This window comes from Desarmillaria tabescens (genome assembly GCF_030435595.1).
Source record: "Desarmillaria tabescens strain CCBAS 213 chromosome Unknown EV420scaffold_12, whole genome shotgun sequence".
Classification (NCBI taxonomy): Eukaryota; Fungi; Basidiomycota; class Agaricomycetes; order Agaricales; family Physalacriaceae; genus Desarmillaria; species Desarmillaria tabescens.
Window position 1 is genome coordinate 69,767 of NW_026848311.1, and position 16,908 is coordinate 86,674.

Consider the following 16,908-nt stretch of genomic DNA (forward strand, 5'->3'; position numbering starts at 1 on the left):
AGGGTCATACGGCCTTAGCAGTATGTAGGCTCTGAGGCTCTATCTTTAGGGCCGCTCACCAAACAACCAGGGGAGGGTTAAATTACGGTTTTGTACCGATCCCTGGACCAGCGAGGGGAGGTAAATTATCAGTAACTAACCGGTAACTTACCTATCCGAAACCCCAGTGTAACAAAATTTTGTTACAGTCCTGAGTCATAAGCTTCATTGGTGTCCGGCTCAGAGGTGCGAACAGTCGATGTGTCAATAAATGACGCTCCTCGGCGGCTGCCAGTTCCGGGATCGGCCGCCCTTGTACGTCCTCTTCTTCCATGATGCGTCAACGCAATGACGAGCTTTCTTTAATTTTCTTTACAAATATAGTGCCCACGCTAGTGCCAGAAGCCGAATCGTGGATCGTGGGTCCAGGCGCCCTTGACTCCGTCATGTACACCTTGTGTTCAGCATCTGACACACGCGATCTTCGTCCCTTCTAGTTCCGCCAACATCACTTGTTTAAAACTCACATCCCAGAGTTACTAGCACAATTTGTAACGCCCGATACGACATTTAAATGGGAGGCTTTCACTCCAAGAATACTACTGCCGACCTTGCAAGTGTTGCTTTTCAAGTGGATTCAGATGAGTACGAACAATGGAAGTCATACGACTATGTGGTAGTTGGAGGAGGTAAGATAATGTCCTTTGGTCCTTCCCCAGCCGTATTCTGACTGACTGTCGTAGGAACTGCTGGTTGTGTTCTCGCTTCTCGGCTGTCTGAAGACCCAAGTACTACTGTCTGTCTCATCGAAGCTGGCAAGACGTGTGTACATTTTCTATTCTTCTATTTTGAGACACTAAAGCGGTACTAAACGAACAGACACGAGTCCGACTTTCTGACTAGTATCCCTCTTGCATTCTCGAAATTGTTCAAAACTGGCGTAGATTGGGACTACGAGACAGTGTACGTTTCCATTTTTTTACATTTGTATTTTTTTAAATAAAAAATTGTATGGCCATTAGACCCCAAGAGGCTCTCGGAAGCAGACGCATCTATTGGCCTCGAGGGAAGATACTTGGTGGAACTAGGTCTATCTATTGATTCACTTACTATCTAAACCTCATCTCATTTACTCTCTTAGCGCAATCAACTGCCTCATATATCATCGATGTGCACCAGAAGGTATGATTCTTTTGTAGCCTCATGCTCTTGATTTGTTCCCGACCTTAAGGCTTTACCGGAAGATTTTGATGAGTGGCAGCGTCTCGGCGCGGAGGGGTGGTCATACAAGGACCTCCTTCCGTGAGTACGAGTCATTGAAGTGGCTATTCTGCCGACATTTAAATGGTATTATAGCTACTTTCGCAAGGCAGAAACGTTCAACCCGGACCGACGTCGTCCAGACGTGAAGATCAGTGACCACGGTGTAACCGGGCCTTGGCAAACAGGTCCGCAACACTTTCCTCCTGCTGTACGTCGGTTATTTTTTACCATTTAATCAACGTCTTAGTGGGTTTCTGTCGTAGCCCATTCACGAAGTTCTTGTTGAGACGTGCAAGGCGCTTAACATACCATTTATCAGGTCTGAATTTCTGTTTTATTCCAGGTCGTAACCTAACGAGTTCATTCAACAGCGATACCTCCTCTGAGTCTGGGACACTCGGCTCGACAGAGTTCGTTTCATGTACCGACAAGAATGGAAAGCGTTAGTCGTCACTTGTTTTTATTATACTTCGTATCTCTGACAACTTGTTAAAGGAAGCTCCTCAGCAACTGCCTATCTCCCACCATCTGTTCTCGCAAGACCTAATCTAACGGTCGCTACACATACCATGGTAGAAAAGGTTTTACTCGACACCTCGGCTACTACTACACCCCGAGCTATCGGCCTCGAGCTATCCAGTGTCCCGGGAGGTCCCTATTTCCGTGTTCGGGCAACGCGGGAAGTAGTGCTGTGTGCGGGAGCGGTGGGTACACCCCAGATCTTGATGCTGAGCGGTGTTGGACCACGCGATAGCTTGGAGAAGCTGGACATCCCGGTGATAAAGGATCATCCTGCGGTAGGACAACATCTCCTAGATGTGAGTTTCTCCTCATCGGTATCGTACGCAATCTCACGATGTTTATTCTTTGACTAGCATCCGAGCTGCGGCACAGTTCTCTTTCGCACCAAGGCCTCGAACAACCTGACGTGGGATTATGTCGGCTCCCCGTTAGTTGGAGCATGGGCGCTTATTAGGTGGCTTTTCACCGGCAAAGGACCCATGTCCGGAGTAAGCTTTCCAGGCGGCGCGTTCGTTCGCTCCGATGATCCGTCGTAAGTAACAGTGCCTATATTACATATCATGATTCGTTTAACTGGGCGAATGCATGTAGCTTGCGCAACACTGGTTCTCCCGTACGTGACAACACTTCAGGACCAAATGCACCGGACATCGAGATTATCTGGATGCCCCTTCTTGTACTCGAGGGCGGAACGAAGCGACCTCCGAAGGGCGTTACCGGAGTGTCGATGGTATGTTAACCGAGATTTTCCATTCGGAGTTTCGCTAAAGGCCATCAGGGCGCTATGGTAATGAGGCCTCTCAGCGAAGGCTCAATTTCACTCAAGACAGCTAGTATCTGGAACAAACCGCTAATCGATCCGAAGTAAGTCGTACTTTATAGGTGCCCTGCCCTGCTCGTCCATGAAATTCTTCTTAGATATCTCTCCAACGAGAATGACATGAATGTTCTTCTCCGAGGTGTCAGGTTAATTCTACGAATGGCTCGCTCGGAGCCGTTCTGCTCTAACATTGACTGGTCCAAATCGGATGGCTCCATGCCCTGGTTATATCCTGGAAATGCTGATCCTGATGAAGTAAGTTATGAGCCCTTATCTTCTTCCCAAAATCGTAAAATCTAATGTATCTCACAGATTAGCGATGAAGTTCTGAGAGCATGGATTTCAGAGAACGGAATGGGGACCTGGCACCCTGTTCGCTATTTTGGTTTTTCCCACATTCATTATTCTGATCGATTTCCAGGTTTCATCCGCGCGCATGGGCAAGGACATAGCGAGCAGCGTCGTTGACGCAAATCTGAAGGTTCATGGTATCGATGGCCTACGCGTCGTTGATGCGTCGGTCTTTCCGAATCAGGTATCAGGGCATCCGTGTGCAGTTGTGATTGCTGTAGCAGAAAAAGCTGCCGATATAATCAAGGCTGCTTAGCGCGCCTGTCAGTCTTTTCCTATCGACCGCCCTGTGTATTTAGTATGGCTCATCAAATGTAGCTTGATTCTTGGTGAGGGCCTGTTCGCACAGAACCATTAGGACATGCGGTACATCAAATGAATGTCGAGGATTTTCATTTCAGGAACTACACTGTACGAGATTTCTGACATGGTGAGTGTCCTATATCTTCTCGCTGAGATATTACCTAGGAATATTGCGGCCACCCGCATGTACAGGGATCTTGTATTATTTGCCTCGGAAAATGTCATGACGCGAGCACCTTCTCTTTTCAGCCTTCCGAGATCTCAGGAAAACCTCAAATACAGGTCCAGAAACATGGCTTCGCTACAATTTGCCTCTCGGAACTCCGAAGATTCAGATACAAGTCACTCTCGTTCCTACATTTTCTACCTGCATCCGATTTATTAAGCAATAGAAAACGCATACATTCAAGTCTGTCAGAGATGGGACCACTCCTGTAAAAATACGCCTTAAAGCATGGACCACCAAGCTCAAACAGATCGCAGGTCTGAGGTTAGATCAAGTGGTACATCGAAGTTACCTTGTGTGGCCATGTACGTTAGGACTTTATTGTTTGCCTTTTTCGATTATCTTAGTGCTTCACTCAATGTTGAATGGAGGTGGTGTCACGATGACAGCCTCGCTTTTTGTTATGGTTTAACAGAGAAGCAGACCGTAATACCAAGTGCGCAACGCCCAGTCTTCTGGGAGGATAGTCGAACGAAGGCAAGTTCGCCGTCTTTTCGTCGCATCCGACGAAGTGTTCTAGCCGAAACACTCATCAGCATCCTCAATCCTTCAGGTGGCATTATAAATTACCCGAGTTTTCTTCTGCTGCGAATTCAAGTAATTGACGTGGGCTGTAGGTTCCTTATCCTTCCTTTCACAGACACTATTGTTATTGTAAACGGGTCATAAGCCTATGCAACATCGAAGTCTGAGATCTTGCATTCATGTCTTCTTCTTTTCAGCATGTCTTGATCGGAGAACAAAGGCACTTGAATAAACACAATGGTCTTGAGGTAGAAGTCAAAGCCTTTGGCCCACGGTCCAATGGCCATCCCGCCATTTATAAAAACCCATCAAGCATCCTCGATTCATTCCACACACCCCACCTGAGACCCAAGCAACGGCGACAAAACTAACAATGCCCGCCGAGCATGATGAATACTCTTTTGAGGTTATACCGCCCTCTCCCACTTCCGAAGGCACAGGTAAGCATCATTTCCACAACCGATATTTTCTTTGTCTTACATTCCTCTGGTATAGGCTGCCATGAAGATAATTGCGATTGTTCGGAATGTCGGGCCGATCCACGAGAATGAAAAGTCATCGAAATGACATGCTGGGAGCGGTCTATTGTAATTTTGGCATTTTGGATTGACTTATTTGTCGTCGGACTGAGGGATGACCAAAGCCCAGCTACGATACTTTGTTGATAAGTAGTCATTTCTGTTCGCCTGTTCAATCAGATTTGTGTATGTTATCCCAAACTCCTGACGGATGGCAGCGACAGTCAACTTCACATTCGTATCTTGCACCCACCCGATTTCAGAGATTCGGTGGCGACGACACGGCGACTCTAATTAAGCTCTTCGGGAAGATGTCGCGTGCACGTCCGCAGTAACCACATCCACGCTGATATATATATCACGGACCGTTAAGCATTTCCAATCGCGAATATGTTCACAAGCGAAGTCCAGAAGGAGGCCGGTTTGCTGGTAAGTACACTCTAGAACTTCGAAATGTCTGACCGCCGCGGGTGGCCAAAAATTCTTCTGCCGACGGGATCGGGCATCAGATGCGGGCACATAGGCCCAGATTCCTCCTGCCCGGTAAGGGTCGATGTCTGCCTATGACAAATGTAATGTAGAAAGCTTGTACGAGTAAGAAGTTAGAAGAAGAGGTAGATCTATACATACACGAAACCGTAATTTAGAAACAAAGAAGAAGCGAAGATTTTTGTAGACCCAAACCTGGGGCGTTATACCGCATCAGCGTGGTACTTCCGTTCACTATCCTGTTGTACATTTAGCCAGCCGTGAATTTGAAGAAGGAAAAATGTTCGTACCTTATCTGAGCTTCTCGTCCCGTCCTTCCATGTAACTACGGATGTTGTCTGCAATATACGGTATTGGTATATCGGGCTGAAAATAGCTTATAAACACGTACCACACGGACGGCCGCTGCGTTGTGCTGGCTCGCAGAGATAGGTTCGAGGGGGACTTCATGGGAACTGCCGGATTTCTCCCGCATACTTCTCCTGTAGTTTAGGCTGAAATAGGTGTTAGGAGAATGCTATGACAGTGGGAGTTCAGCTTTAGGCGTACCTGCCCACAACAGAAAGGACATAAACTGTAAGGAGATTTCCATCAACGTTGATCGGATAGACAGAATTTCAAACACGTACATTGGCAACTCGGAAGAAGCGGGATCATACTGTATTGAGACCGCTGGTCAACCAAAGGTTATATCGAATAACGAAATCACACACAAAATCATTGCCTCGGGCCGCCATACGAACTTGCAAACGAGTCATTGTCAATTTCTGCGCTTTGGATTCGAAAAGGAAAGATCTGCATACCAGAATCAAATTCATCAGCGCCGCCAGACTGGTTATCGCCCCCCGGTTTATGGCGAGGATGATCAGGTTGTCAAGGAGGTTGTCCGTTCTATTGATAACGTCAAAAGCTATCAATAATTGCGGTACCGGGAGCACTGACGATTTGATACCCGTTCGTTTGGTATGAAAGATCCAGCAGAGGATGACAGTGATCGCCATGTCACACGCGGCGGTTGATGCGGATTGAAGACTCGTAACTTTCTGTTGGAAACAATGAGAAGGGGAAGGGAAGAAGTAACATGGGCTTACCTCTGTATGAATCAGATGGCTAAAAGTACCGCCTATACCGCTAGAGAAGAAAGTTAGCCGTCAAAGCCACCGAAGATTTTATGGAACGCCGTACGCAAGAGTCGTTTGGGCTGATCGGGGAATATATGTGAGTTCCGTTCATTTCATTCGAAAACATATATGCCGTACCAAGTCCGGCGCCTATGAGGGATGTTAAAATCCGTGTATGTAAGCTGGATCCGTGAACGCACTTATATTGGTCAAGGCAAGAAGACCCTAGTACACAAGCAATCATTAGCGCCCATAAGCTTCCGTTCCATCTAAGTATTTAGGATGAACATACCACAGGTGCAGCGAGAAACCAGTTGTGTGTCACTGGACTGGAAATCAATGACAGTGGATAAAGATGGAAACCGAATGCGAACAGTAGTATATCCGAGACGTGAAGAACCTACAGTAGCGTTAGGTCGCAGGATAAACATTCGCTTCGAGGACTACTTACACTTGCGAGATGAAAGATACCATGTACTAGGGTGAGTCTTTCAGTGACAAGATGAAAATTTGACAAGCAGTCCTCCTTACGATAGCTAACAGTTGAACCTGGCGAAATTGAGCTGCTGGTGTCCTTCTCGCCAAAAGTTTGACTCACCAGTGCTGTCCTAATAGGTATAATAAGCTTAACGAACACTCGCGATCAGCTACGACGCCAACACACCTCGGCATACTATCCAGTCCCGCGAGGTCCCCAAACCGTGTTATCAGATCCTCATACGCCCATGCAATAAAAGTCACAATGTGGGTTGTAGCCAGCACTCTGTGGGTCTGTCAGAGCGGAAATTGTCATAGATATGAATATCACCAACGCCAGCGAAAGCACCATTAACTTGACCGCGGTTGAGTCCGCCGACCATAAGTTACCGCGGAAATATTGGAATACTACGAGCTAGACGGGGAAAGTTCTTAATGCGTGGAAAGAGAGACTGAATTCGGACATACCATACCAGCGCCGTAGCACCTACCAATGAGAAAAGTCAGTATACGCCTCGAAAAAAGCAGAATGATGTTCTTACATCAAGTCTATTGTGAAAGCGATGAACATACAGCCAAAGGTCGCATTGAAACTCTCCACCATGGCGACCGTGAGGAAGGAAGGGCGAGCAACATTGTGCGGCGACGGCCCAGGACTTTTTGAGTCGGCAGAGATATTAGAGATCTGTAATTACAATTAGCGATCCAGTATTACAGGAGATCTCCGGAGCAGGGTTGCATGAAAGTTAGGATACATGATCAAAATCTGATCGCAGAAAGCGTTGGTTACGGGCCTTTACCTTTCTGCCACTTGATTGCCTATCCCTGCGCGTAGGGTATTTTTTTTCCTGTCATACGCATCACTGAGGTTGTATTCTTCACATGCGAAAGCCCAATGACACCGTATATGAAGAGCTACTGAACATCGTTGATTATGAAATTGCTTGTGAACCTGTGCTATACTCCAAAATCAAGCGGAGTTCGAAGCCGGCTAACTCGGGAAATATTCGGTTTTCTTTCCTGCCAACCCTGGTGTACCCTCGCAGAGACTAGAACTCCTACTGTATCGTGTGCTGCATCCCCCCTGATATGCGATGGAATAATCCATGGCAGTGTCTAGGGAAGACTAGTTCCTTCCGGCGGCCCATTTTGACCTGATTGGAACATTTTCGCCTTCCATCTTCGAGTGCAACGCAAAGGAGTTACATATATTAGCCAGGCCAAATCTTATCGAGGTAATTAAAATACCAACGGTAACCGCTGATCGGGATCCCTATGTAGTTCCTGACGTTTTCCACTTGGCTACGCATATTTTAGTCGACAACAGTCATGACTTATCACCAAATTCGCATCCCCCTCCTTTGCTCTTCATGTCGTATACAACTGGTGTCGGTCCTGTGGATGACAATGGCACAGTGCTGTTCTTCACCGACAGCGGGCCAGTGCCGGGCTCGACCGACTATACTACTGTAGTCATCTTCCACGGTAGTGCTTTCACAGGCCGTAAGTTTTCCTTCTGATGCTCGATGTCGCGTACATCTCATTCTTTCGTCGTTTTAGACACCTTCCATAAGCTCCTCCCGATGGCGGGGGAAAATAATCTGCGTCTTGTCATCCTGAACAGACGTGACTATGCAGGTTCAACGAAGTATACCGATGAGGAACTCGCAGAGTTAAGGGAGGGAAAGACTGAGTTTTTACAACGCCTGGGATCCGAATCAGCATACTTCTTGGCTTGGTTTGTCAAGACTCACGACATTCCCAAGATCGGCACCGACGGGAAGTCTGGAGGATTGGCTACCGTTGGATGGAGTCTTGGTACTACGACGTGCGTTCACTTTTCGCTTAAGTTTTGCCATGATATTGATGTTGACTCCGTTTCAGTCCGCTTTCCATTCTCTCCCATCCGGAGGTTATACCCAGCGAGACCTACGACGCACTGGAGCCATACTTCCGACAGATGATCTTCTACGGCTAGTTCTCCCCTTCTATCCGGACGTTCAATTTTTCTCATATTTACGTCAGACCCACCCCATCTCGCTTTCGGATACGATCAACCCCCAGAAGGGTATAACCCATTCACCGATCCCGAGCTCAAGACGGCCGAAGAAATCTTTGCTAACTTTGGATACTGGGTCAGCACGTACTACGACCATCCGGATCTCGCGTCGCGTTCCCCCAGCGGGCTTGACTTCAGCAAACGTGGCACACGCCCGTCAATCGAGAACATGACACCAGATGACATGAAAGTCACGTTTGACGGCGAGGCGGCTGGAAGAATGGAGTTTCCCATGTAGGTCTCTATCGCCTCTTTCCTCGCCCTCGACTCATTAGCATTTTTTAAATTAGGTATTTCCCTCCGATGCAACCTACCATCAGGAAGCAGACCGAGACCGCGTTATACGATGAAGAAGCTATCAAGAAGATTCTCCCCAAGCTGGAAATCGTTCATCAGTTTTGTACCGCATCCAACTGGTACTGTGTGTGGGGATTCTTTGGGAACGAACTCTTCGCTCCCAAGCGGCCTATCCGCTTTATTGAAATCCCAGGAGCAAATCATTTCGTACGTCAACCCTCTTCATTATTCAGGTCCGGATTATATTTATATACACTCACAGGTCCACTGGGATGACCCCAAAGCGTATATGGAGGCGACGGTGAAAGGCCTTACGACATGATAGTTATTATGGTTCCTCAGTAAACAACATTTATGTATACTGATACCCTCAGTGGCGGGTGGCGAGTTGAATAGTGTATCATTCCCAATGTCCCTCAAATGACACGTATGAGTTTCAGCTCATTTGAAACGCTCGGTCCATGGGGAACTGATAGAAAAACAAGCTGCCCTTTCCCTGCTTTTGCATCTGCTACATGTTGATCCCAATTGGGTTTTCCCCGATACACCGATGCCGAAAACACACTGAACGTCCTAGGCACGACAAGATAGTTGACGGCGACTACAAGGGGAAGATTATCAGCCGGATGCGATTGCCTATACTCTTTCTTCAGAGTTTTGATATGATTAGGATTTTTCCTCATGTCGCACTGCACAAGGTACAAGAGGAAAGCGCCATCTCGTGGGTTCATAGGCGGCAGTAGTCCCTCCTTGAGCAAAACGAGATGAGTACTGCGTTTAGCTTGACGTATGTAGCCTTACTTTTTCGATTCTTTCTTATCCGAGTGCAGATCTCTCGATGCTCGTTGTTCCATGCGTCCTTCTGGCAGAGCCTGGAACAGTAAAATGTTTAGTAACAGCCTGCGCACCTCTTGAGTGGAGGAAGCGTAGCTTCAGGGGTTACTTGCGGAGGCAGAGTACACTGAAATTATTCTCAGACGGGCTAGCCCAAAAACCTCGCGAAAATAACGCACCTCCGCATTCATGCACTCCGCTTTGTCTCGCCAAAGATAATGTTTCCTCATTTCCATACGAGTCGCTATGACCTTCTTCAACCTTGTCCACGCTTCCCAGAGCCTGGGCGCGCCCTTCTCAATACCCTTCTCTATCGACAACGGGTGCCATTCGACCTCTGTTACAGCTCTAGTGGCCTGCCGTAGAACTGCCCGAATAATAGAATGACAGTTGACCTCGTTCAAGAGATGTACCAGTACATCATTGAGCGTGTTACCTGTCGTGCGATCAGGCGTATGTCCTCCTCCCGCGAGCATAAAGTACGGTTGACATTTCATGATGGATAAGAGCAGATGGTCCTGAAGAGCCTCTGCTACCCATGTGAATTGATCCGTGAACGCTCCGGAGAGATAGGACGCACAAAGCGAGATGATGCCTTTTGACGTCTCAAAGTCATCCATCGTCATCGATAGCACGAGCTTCCGAGACGATAGACGTCGTAGAAGTTGACAAGTCCACCTGACACCGTCGGCAGCCAGAAAGGCCCGCTTGACAGGCGGAGAATTGGCGGAAAAATTGAACATGGTCATCATGCAGCGCTTGAGCACGTAGTAATCCGGTTCTCGGGAGTGTATTTGGAGGATGAGACGTCCGAGGCAGGGATTAGCCACGCTGATGGATGTCGTACGAAGGACTTGATCAAAATCATTGAGCCAGGGCTCGTTGGTATCGAATGTCATATTCTGGACGGCGCGTCCCGTAGCTTGGGCCATGTTCAGGTCGTTTGCAGAGGTGAGAATCCAGACTTCCGTGATGACACGCATGAAATCTGGAAAGTGGCCCAATATCTGAACGAATGAGGGTATTTCAGAGAGGTCGGCAATGAGTCTCATCGTGTTGAACGTGAGCTCATCCTCTGCAGAGTCGAACTCGGGTAGCGCGTCCGCTTTGTCGAGAAGGTAGAATTTCATGAAGTACATGAACCACGAAAGGACATTAGGCAGGACCTCAGAGATCTGAGGAATTAGATCAGGCCGCAGCGGAGTTTTGTTTTTGATCTGGAACCCGAGTGCAATGGCTTTGAGGCAAGATCTGGCGACGATGATAGACTGATGAGGCTGATCCGGATCAAGCCACGAATTAGGAACGCTGGTATTACGAAGACGATATCGAAAAACGGAGAAAATTTGGGGAAAGGTGTTTTCGTCGTCTTCAACGATGGACACGAGACGCTCTAATGCTGGTAACGAGCCCTCTTTGGCTATTTTCTAACAAAGAGTTCAATTCCGTATGAGAATCAAGCATGAGATACCAGAAGAATACCAGCCTTGATGGTGGTGTACGCCATCCAGATATTTGAGAGTTTCGTAGTTTAGTAAAACCTAGGAGCGAGAAATCTTCAATGTGGATACAAGTGAAAAAACATCATCACGTAAGGTTGCATTGGGGAAACGAACAGCGGTACCGTGAAATGCAAATGATGGTAAACATTTTGATGGAAGCGGGGTCGAGACACGGTCACCGGCTAATGACTTGATGCGCGTTCTTTTAACGTTGTTTCTCTGGGAGATGGAGGTTTAAAATAAATTCATTGTGAGGCCTCCCCGATCGGAGGAACCTTGGAATAATCTAAAATAGTGGGCACTTGGCACAGTGGTAGCGCGCACGCTTCGCATGCGTGAGGTCGTGGGTTCAAATCCCATAGTGTCCAGATATGTTTTCCCTCTGCCTGGGATTGTTTTTTAATGCTCTGAACTGCGGCTTCTCTGAGGACTGAGGACTGCACAACGCAGAATGTTGTGTCCCAGCTTTTGATACACCACAAGGTTAGGGTTGCACATGAAACCCTAGGTTTTGATACACCAGAGTTTCAGGCCGGTAAGTTACCAGTTATTTACTGGTATTTTACCTCCCCTCCCTGTAGGGTTTTTTGTCGAGGTAACTTACCTGTCATGTGACAGCTAGTTGAGCACAATAATTCAATGATATTATATGTATACTTCAATTTACAAGGTACATTGACAGATGAGGGATCTTGATAAATAAATTACAAACCCTTATGTCAAAAACATGTTTAAAAACATGAAGATGCGAGTTTTGGAAAATTTCTGCAACTGTGGCACATCAGTCATGTGATAGGTAAGTAAGGGTAAAATACCGTATCAAAACACCCCCCTTGGGGAGGGGTTGGTGTAAAACCATATCTTACCCTCCCCTGGAGGTTTCGGGCGCAGCGCTACACAAGGTCAAGAATCTGTGCAAAACGAGAAGACAAAATTCTGAGAAAAACGGTGGAGTCAGGCTGGCATAACGACACCAGCAGGATTTGAACCTGCGCACTCAGAGAGTAATAGAAGAACGCGAATTCGAATCTATCGCCGTAACCACTTGGCTATAGTGCCGTCTCACGGTGAGGTTCTCTATAAATATCTAATCCAAATAAGCCTAAATAATAGAAAAGGGCCTAGCCCTTCGACAACGCTCTCCCCTTTACCACATACTGATCAACTGCAATCCTGGCTCATATTTCTCTAATTACTACGGCACTGTCTCAGTAAAGGCGAATTGCTTTGGCTTCTCTCACGTAGTCTGCAGACTGGTTTGCGCAGCACGCTACAACCGATTGGTATCTTTCACCACCGGAGTTATTCATCCATCTATGTCCACCGGTTCCTACGAAACGCCTCTTCGAACTTCGCTACTCCATGTTTCATCATATATGGGTTGATTGCTGGTCCTTCACACGATACATCTCTGGTCCGATTACCAGATGCTACTAGCGGAGTAATATCGCAACAAGAGTAATCATGTGCCCTGATGGACCGAAGTTTACATGGGATCATCATTCGTACGCGCAAAGTGGCAAAGCAAAAGGCTACAGCATAAACTATTTCCATGTTCTTTATTTCAAGTCAGGGACCAACAGACCGAGATCGATTAGTGCGCCCTCACTCTTCAAGGCAGCCTCGATAAAAGCGACATCCTTCAGAGCTCCTACCGGATTTCCAAATGGTTCAACGCCTTCCTTACCGTTTGTCGCGTTGAAAAAGCTACCCAACTCAACTTCAACGCCTCTCATTCTCTCTTCCACGACCGTTTCCTTCTTCTCCGTCGTGAGAACAGCTTTGACGAATCCCCCTTCCATAGAAATTGACACATATCCTTTTGTCCCTGTAACAACGTATGCATCCTTCGCCGAGACTGGCTTGGACACTGTTGGAAACGCAAAAGACATCTCGATGGTGCCATTGTAATGCTCCGAGGCCTTGGCGATGGCGTGGATCGTGTCATGAGGCGCGAGATAATCCTTGTTAAGCGAAGCAAAACTTGAGAGGTGTGTAATGGGCTGAGGAAGCAGAACGCGCAACACGGCGATAGTATGCTACAACGTGGAGCGTGAGTATCCGTTTTTCTCTGAATGCAAGTCAATATACTCACGACGCCGCCATCCAACTGACAGCCGGGGACATTAGAACTTGCAGAACCACGGAAGAAAAGCACGCACTAGAAAGCCTCCTTGATACTACAAGCCAATTGTCCGTCAAGAAGGCAGGCAAGCAATGAAAGACCGGCGTACCTCAGGCACAGTTCTCCACGGTGTCTTGTAATACTTGGAGTCCTTGTCTACGTAATTCAAAACGCAAGCTTTGAACCCTATAACCTTACCAATCGCTCCATTGCCAATAAGTTTCCCAACCTCCTGGATCCCCGGTTCCACTTCGTAATTCTCCGCGACTCGCCACACGAGCCCCTTCCCTTGGAACTCGGACCGATATTGTTTGATCAGAGTAACCCCGCTTGCGACATCAGGGGCAACCGGTTTCTCGCTCAAGACATGCTTGCCTGCTTTCAGTGCCTTGAGGATCACTGATGGCTGCAGAGGAATGGGCAAGACGAGAAGAACCGAGGCTATATCCTCCCGCGCCAGAACAGCGTCCATTCCTCCGCCGTTTTCGCCGTCGTGGTAAACATCCGGCGCAGGGATGCTCAAGGCTTTACCAACGGCAGTCGAGAGACTCTCGGCGCTCTTAGCAGAGCGTGAGTACACGGCTTTGAGTGGGGGCGCAGCCTCTCCTAGAGCTGCGAGGGCCGGTATGTATGCTACATGCGGGGGAAAGGTGAAATATCGGATGTGATATTGTAAGCGAACGGTTAGATATCTCAAGATATGAGCTTACCTTCAGTTGCGAAGATACCGGCACCGAAGATCGCAAAGCCTTGTCTCGCTGGTGGAGTCATCGTCGCGAGGCCAATCTTGACTGCGGGTTCTTGTAAGCCTGGTGCTTGAGAAAATCTGGAGCAACGCTGGAGAGGGAAGTGGGAACCAATCACGTGCTCGCCGATAATTCTCCGCAAGAATAACACGCCCCCTGCCTCTTCATCAAAAGTCTTTCTTCATCTGGTTGGTACCAAGAAGATGAGATGGAAACAAAGCGATTCAGGGCTGAATCTCAATAAGATCTGTATGCGAGCCATTGTCTTTTCCCGAGCATCCGGCAAATCTCCTTTACCTTTTCGCAGCGTCATCTTCCCCTACGGAGTATTCTCGGAGGGCGTGTCAATACTCTTTCTCTGATATCGGTAAATGATGTAGGTGGACAGGATATAAAGGACAGCGCGATGGCGTTTTGAAAATGGTCCTCTTACAATGACAGCTCCTTCCATAAACAAGCTGCCTAAAGATTTTCTGTGGGGTTTCGCAACGGGTATGTTCAGTCCTAGTCGGTGTGTTACGTTACTAAAACGTATTTGCTCTGGGTTAGCGTCATTCCAGATCGAAGGTTCTACGTCTGTTGATGGGCGCGGTCCTTCCATTTGGGACGACTTTGCCAAGACACCAGGCAAGACGCTTGACGGACGCGATGGTGAAGTTGCCACGGATTCATACCGTCTGTGGAAAGAGGATGTAGCGCTACTGGTCGAGTACGGCGTCAAAGCCTACCGTTTCTCTATCTCCTGGAGTCGAGTGATTCCTTTAGGCGGCAGGGATGATCCGATTAACGCGAAGGGCATCGAGTTCTATAACAATTTGATTAACGAGTTGTTAAGGAATGGAATTGTTCCGTTCGTCGTATGTGACATTTTGGGTGTCGTTGAGAGATGGTGACTAATGCTTATTTTCTAGACGCTGTATCATTGGGACCTCCCTCAAGGTTTGCATGACCGCTATGGCGGATGGCTCAATCAGGCGGAGATTACGAAGGATTATGCCCGGTACGCTAGGGTGTGCTTCGAAGCATTTGGCGATCGCGTGAAATACTGGTGCGCAATTTTCTAAAATTTCCATCTCTACTCAGCACAACCGCTACAGGCTTACTATAAACGAGCCCTGGTGTGTCTCTGTTCTAGGATATGGCCGAGGGGTTTTCGCTCCCGGAAGATCCAGTGACCGCGAACGCTCAGCCGAGGGTGATTCTAGCCGAGAGCCGTGGATGTAGGTCTTCAGCATATATATCAGTTTACCCTCGTTCAAACCTATTCAGTGTTGGCCATAATGTACTTCTCTCCCACGCTGCAGCTGTGAAGCTCTACAGGGAAGAATTCAAGCCGAATCAGGGCGGTCAAATTGGAATAACTCTCAATGGTGACTGGCAGATGCCTTGGGATGACAGTCCTGAAAGTGAGTCTTATTCTAGTAAAACCGTGCATGCTTATCTTCTTTTCTGTCGGTCAGATGTGGACGCAGCTCAGCATGCCCTTGACACCGCCATAGGATGGTTCGCCGACCCAATTTACCTGGGCCATTACCCACCGTACCTGCGTCAGATGCTTGGGGATCGTCTTCCAGACTTTACGGATGAAGAGATCCGGTTGGTCCAAGGGTCATCAGATTTCTATGGGATGAATACATATACAACAAATTTGTGCCGTCAGTCGCCCTCTTTCCTTGTTTGGGTGACGAAGAACTGAATGATATCAGGGGCGGGCGGAGACGACGAGTTTCAGGGATTGGTCGATTACACTTTCACGAGACCAGATGGGTCGCAGCTGGGAACTCAAGCACATTGTGCGTGGTTACAAGATTGTAGGCACCGTCTTCTTTTTTTCCATTAGTGCGTGTCGATGATTCCAACGTTCTCAGACCCGCAAGGATTCCGATCTGTAAGTCGTCATTTATTCGCAGATGAATATACTCCATCTCATGACCATCAAGTTACTCAGTTATCTATGGAATGTACGTACTCTTTTAAATAATACTCCCGTTTTGTGCATTGAAGATCCGTCAAGCGGTACCACATGCCCATATAGTACTGTTTCTCTCTTTCTTTTTGTTGGATTTCCTGTTCACGTGTCTCAGCCTCACAGAAAACGGGTTCGCCGTCAAAGATGAAGATGCTATGCCTTTAGAGCAAGCGTTGCTAGACCACGACCGGGTTCAGTACTTCCGCGGAACAACATCGGCACTTCTGGCTGCTATTCATGAGGATGGTGTAGATATACGAGCGTATTTCCCTTGGAGTAAGTCCTTTCTGAGCCTTGTATCAACCTTCTGACAACGTTCCACGATAAGGCTTCCTGGACAATTTCGAATGGGCTGATGGGTACATCACGCGCTTTGGAGTGACATATGTGGATTACAATACGCAAGAACGGTTCCCAAAGGAGTCTGCAAAAGAGCTTGTGAGGGTACGGTATCTTACAAAGAACGCCTGTTGCCCTACTGACCTGCTCCAAGTGGTTCAAAGAACATTCATCGGACGAAGATACGTTGACGTCGAAAGCTGGCAGTGTCAAGTCGAACGTGAACGTTAAGGCTTCTAGTATCAACGTTACGGCGAGTCCTGACACGCTGCCGAAGCCGAAGTCACTGATGAGCAGGATTAAGGCGTATGTGGCACGATGGGTTGATGCCATCGTGCGCTTGGTTCAGGTGAATCGTAAATGAAGCTCTTTCTTGTTTTTCTCACAGATGTACTCTTATTTACCCTTGAATTTTGATACCTTCACATCATGCAACCTGGAGT

General features: G+C 47.7%; 6 protein-coding genes and 2 non-coding genes across 8 annotated transcripts; 4 read left to right on the forward strand and 4 right to left on the reverse strand.

The window, feature by feature from the left end:
• The first annotated feature begins 303 nt into the window (after window positions 1-303).
• EV420DRAFT_1532100 (GMC oxidoreductase) lies at window positions 304-3,273 on the forward strand. The gene is made up of 16 exons (XM_060472710.1): window positions 304-668; window positions 723-801; window positions 859-942; window positions 1,002-1,067; window positions 1,121-1,161; window positions 1,224-1,281; window positions 1,336-1,450; window positions 1,506-1,561; window positions 1,614-1,684; window positions 1,738-2,060; window positions 2,118-2,296; window positions 2,356-2,494; window positions 2,543-2,628; window positions 2,683-2,839; window positions 2,897-2,956; window positions 3,006-3,273. Exons 1-16 carry the CDS (start codon window positions 554-556, stop codon window positions 3,189-3,191), a joined length of 1,815 nt encoding a protein of 604 aa, XP_060332440.1. The 5' UTR covers window positions 304-553; the 3' UTR covers window positions 3,192-3,273.
• Window positions 3,274-5,470: 2,197 nt separating this feature from the next.
• EV420DRAFT_1532111 (uncharacterized protein) lies at window positions 5,471-7,515 on the reverse strand. Its single transcript, XM_060472711.1, has 19 exons — window positions 7,395-7,515; window positions 7,137-7,279; window positions 7,063-7,081; window positions 6,930-7,009; window positions 6,782-6,880; window positions 6,716-6,725; window positions 6,649-6,666; window positions 6,569-6,594; window positions 6,492-6,517; window positions 6,410-6,441; window positions 6,318-6,342; window positions 6,256-6,267; window positions 6,182-6,197; window positions 6,088-6,127; window positions 5,939-6,039; window positions 5,800-5,887; window positions 5,710-5,738; window positions 5,626-5,654; window positions 5,471-5,570 (listed from the first exon to the last, which is right to left on the reverse strand). Exons 2-19 carry the CDS (start codon window positions 7,196-7,198, stop codon window positions 5,536-5,538), a joined length of 747 nt encoding a protein of 248 aa, XP_060332441.1. The 5' UTR covers window positions 7,199-7,279; window positions 7,395-7,515; the 3' UTR covers window positions 5,471-5,535.
• A 324-nt stretch (window positions 7,516-7,839) lies between these two features.
• On the forward strand, window positions 7,840-9,319 carry EV420DRAFT_209411 (uncharacterized protein). Its single transcript, XM_060481213.1, has 6 exons — window positions 7,840-8,097; window positions 8,155-8,422; window positions 8,479-8,567; window positions 8,620-8,887; window positions 8,944-9,157; window positions 9,213-9,319. The coding sequence occupies exons 1-6, from the start codon at window positions 7,965-7,967 to the stop codon at window positions 9,270-9,272; spliced, it is 1,032 nt and encodes a 343-aa protein (XP_060332442.1). The 5' UTR covers window positions 7,840-7,964; the 3' UTR covers window positions 9,273-9,319.
• Window positions 9,320-9,792: 473 nt separating this feature from the next.
• EV420DRAFT_209414 (uncharacterized protein) lies at window positions 9,793-11,519 on the reverse strand. The gene is made up of 3 exons (XM_060481214.1): window positions 11,271-11,519; window positions 9,964-11,211; window positions 9,793-9,911 (listed from the first exon to the last, which is right to left on the reverse strand). Exons 1-3 carry the CDS (start codon window positions 11,289-11,291, stop codon window positions 9,840-9,842), a joined length of 1,341 nt encoding a protein of 446 aa, XP_060332443.1. The 5' UTR covers window positions 11,292-11,519; the 3' UTR covers window positions 9,793-9,839.
• A 63-nt stretch (window positions 11,520-11,582) lies between these two features.
• On the forward strand, window positions 11,583-11,654 carry EV420DRAFT_t115. Its single transcript has one exon. It is a non-coding gene; the product is annotated as a tRNA-Ala (tRNA).
• A 600-nt stretch (window positions 11,655-12,254) lies between these two features.
• On the reverse strand, window positions 12,255-12,345 carry EV420DRAFT_t129. The gene has a single exon. It is a non-coding gene; the product is annotated as a tRNA-Ser (tRNA).
• An 84-nt stretch (window positions 12,346-12,429) lies between these two features.
• On the reverse strand, window positions 12,430-14,406 carry EV420DRAFT_1306330 (uncharacterized protein). Its single transcript, XM_060468489.1, has 5 exons — window positions 14,122-14,406; window positions 13,521-14,044; window positions 13,449-13,466; window positions 13,382-13,396; window positions 12,430-13,325 (listed from the first exon to the last, which is right to left on the reverse strand). Exons 1-5 carry the CDS (start codon window positions 14,180-14,182, stop codon window positions 12,846-12,848), a joined length of 1,098 nt encoding a protein of 365 aa, XP_060332444.1. The 5' UTR covers window positions 14,183-14,406; the 3' UTR covers window positions 12,430-12,845.
• Window positions 14,407-14,591: 185 nt separating this feature from the next.
• On the forward strand, window positions 14,592-16,829 carry EV420DRAFT_1267539 (glycoside hydrolase family 1 protein; the record flags this gene model as incomplete). The annotated part of the gene is made up of 13 exons (XM_060467393.1): window positions 14,592-14,649; window positions 14,707-15,014; window positions 15,069-15,205; window positions 15,255-15,377; window positions 15,427-15,563; window positions 15,618-15,812; window positions 15,864-15,968; window positions 16,026-16,045; window positions 16,098-16,118; window positions 16,172-16,191; window positions 16,242-16,402; window positions 16,455-16,570; window positions 16,620-16,829. The coding sequence occupies 13 exons, from the start codon at window positions 14,592-14,594 to the stop codon at window positions 16,827-16,829; spliced, it is 1,611 nt and encodes a 536-aa protein (XP_060332445.1).
• Between the last annotated feature and the right edge of the window lie 79 nt (window positions 16,830-16,908).